At 42.7% G+C, this 1,553-nt stretch overlaps 1 protein-coding gene across 1 annotated transcript; it reads right to left on the bottom strand.

Moving 5' to 3' along the window:
- Positions 1-545: 545 nt before the first annotated feature.
- On the bottom strand, positions 546-1,505 carry LOC114071739 (taste receptor type 2 member 40-like). The gene has a single exon (XM_027909594.1). The coding sequence runs from the start codon at positions 1,497-1,499 to the stop codon at positions 546-548; it is 954 nt and encodes a 317-aa protein (XP_027765395.1). The 5' UTR covers positions 1,500-1,505.
- Between the last annotated feature and the right edge of the window lie 48 nt (positions 1,506-1,553).

Raw genomic sequence — 1,553 nt, 5'->3', positions numbered from 1 at the left:
GGGCTGGTGTGGGAAGTGGGCTCTGCACCCACCTGTGCACCCCACGGCCATTCCTGCATCGCTGCTTGTGTGTCAGTGACAGCTCTGGAGACTGACAGGGATCAACACGTTCACACATCAGTTATCAACCCCTGCCAGACAGTGATACAGCTCCTCATCTTCCACGAGAACAGGGCCACAGCAGCAAGAAATGTCAACTAAAACGGACAGAAACCTGTTCTTTAGTTCAGTCATTTCAATCAGCAGATGAAGAAGCATTTGTGGCAGATTTGCACTATTGTTACTGCCCTTTTGCAGCCAGTCAATGTATGCAAGGTCAAAATGACTTTGCTGTTGACAGTAACTTTGCTCTGAAAACCATCTAAATGAAATGAGATTAATAATAGATTTAAATCACAACAATATTAGTTGAAAGACTTTGAAGGATGTATTCTGAACATCTGGATCATCTACGCTGGCTGGAGAGTTGCCCTGGAAATTAATTGACTTGTTTGCTCTAAAGAAGTAGTCACATTTTGCAAACAATCCAGCTTTTGTTCCAATGCCTACTTCACACAAAACTTGCATTTCATATAGGATAGAATCTTTAGCAGTGTCTTTTTCAGATTGGGATTGCTGAAAATTACAATAAGGGAATGAAAACTCGGAAAAGCATTCTGAAATACATAAAAAAGAAACTTCAGGTGATTTTGCCTCTTAATTGCAGAAGTCAGTGTCAAGACAAAAAATACAAAGTTCATGCTGTAGATTATGAAAAAGGAGAGAATGCATTTCATGGCTTTAATGTGGGCATCCACGCTGAGGTCCTTCATGGAGTGTGTCTGCATGTTGCGTTTGTGTCTCCAGAGGGAAAAGAGAAGCAGAAGGGCAGAAAAGATGACTACTGTGAATGGAGTGGCAAATCCAAAGCCAATGATAAAACAAAAGGGGAGAAAATGTTCCTCTCTTCTGATCCTTGCTTTCCCAATACATTCTTGGCAGGTCACATTGAGGATTTTACAGAGGGCTTTATCAGCGACATTGTAGACAGCGGCTCCGATAACCAGGGAGAAAAACACTGACCCCAACAAGAGCCAGGGCACCATCCTGTCAACTTTTACTTTCAGGTAGATGAAGAAGCTGTTCCTGAAAGTGGCAATTTTTATACAATAAAAGACACAAAGACAGGCTGAAACACAGAAGTTGGAACAATCAAGAAAGTTCTCAGTACTCTTACGTAGTTGAAATATGGGGTGAACATGAAGGGAGTGGGGATAAATTACTGAGAGAAAGAAATATACCCATGAGATGCACAAACACCAAAACCTGGAGAATCCCAATAATAGCAAAATCTTCTCGTTAGAGTTCAAGGTTTTCTTTCTCACCCAGGTCATGCAAATCACAGAAACAATGAAAGCATTTATCCACATGCCAGCAAAGGCCTCAAAGGTGATGATGGCCAGAGCTGAGGAACCACGTGAGGTGATATTGTATATCTCCTGTGAGAGACAAGCTTCCATCCTGGGAGCTGGGAGCGGTGCTGTGCTGGACAAGGGGGCTGCTGCACCAATGCC

Source organism: Empidonax traillii, unplaced genomic scaffold (assembly GCF_003031625.1).
Source record: "Empidonax traillii isolate 1590-97213 ecotype Southwest subspecies unplaced genomic scaffold, ASM303162v1 scaffold2240:size50041, whole genome shotgun sequence".
Taxonomy (NCBI): domain Eukaryota; kingdom Metazoa; phylum Chordata; class Aves; order Passeriformes; family Tyrannidae; genus Empidonax; species Empidonax traillii.
This window is presented reverse-complemented; position numbering and strand designations above follow the sequence as displayed.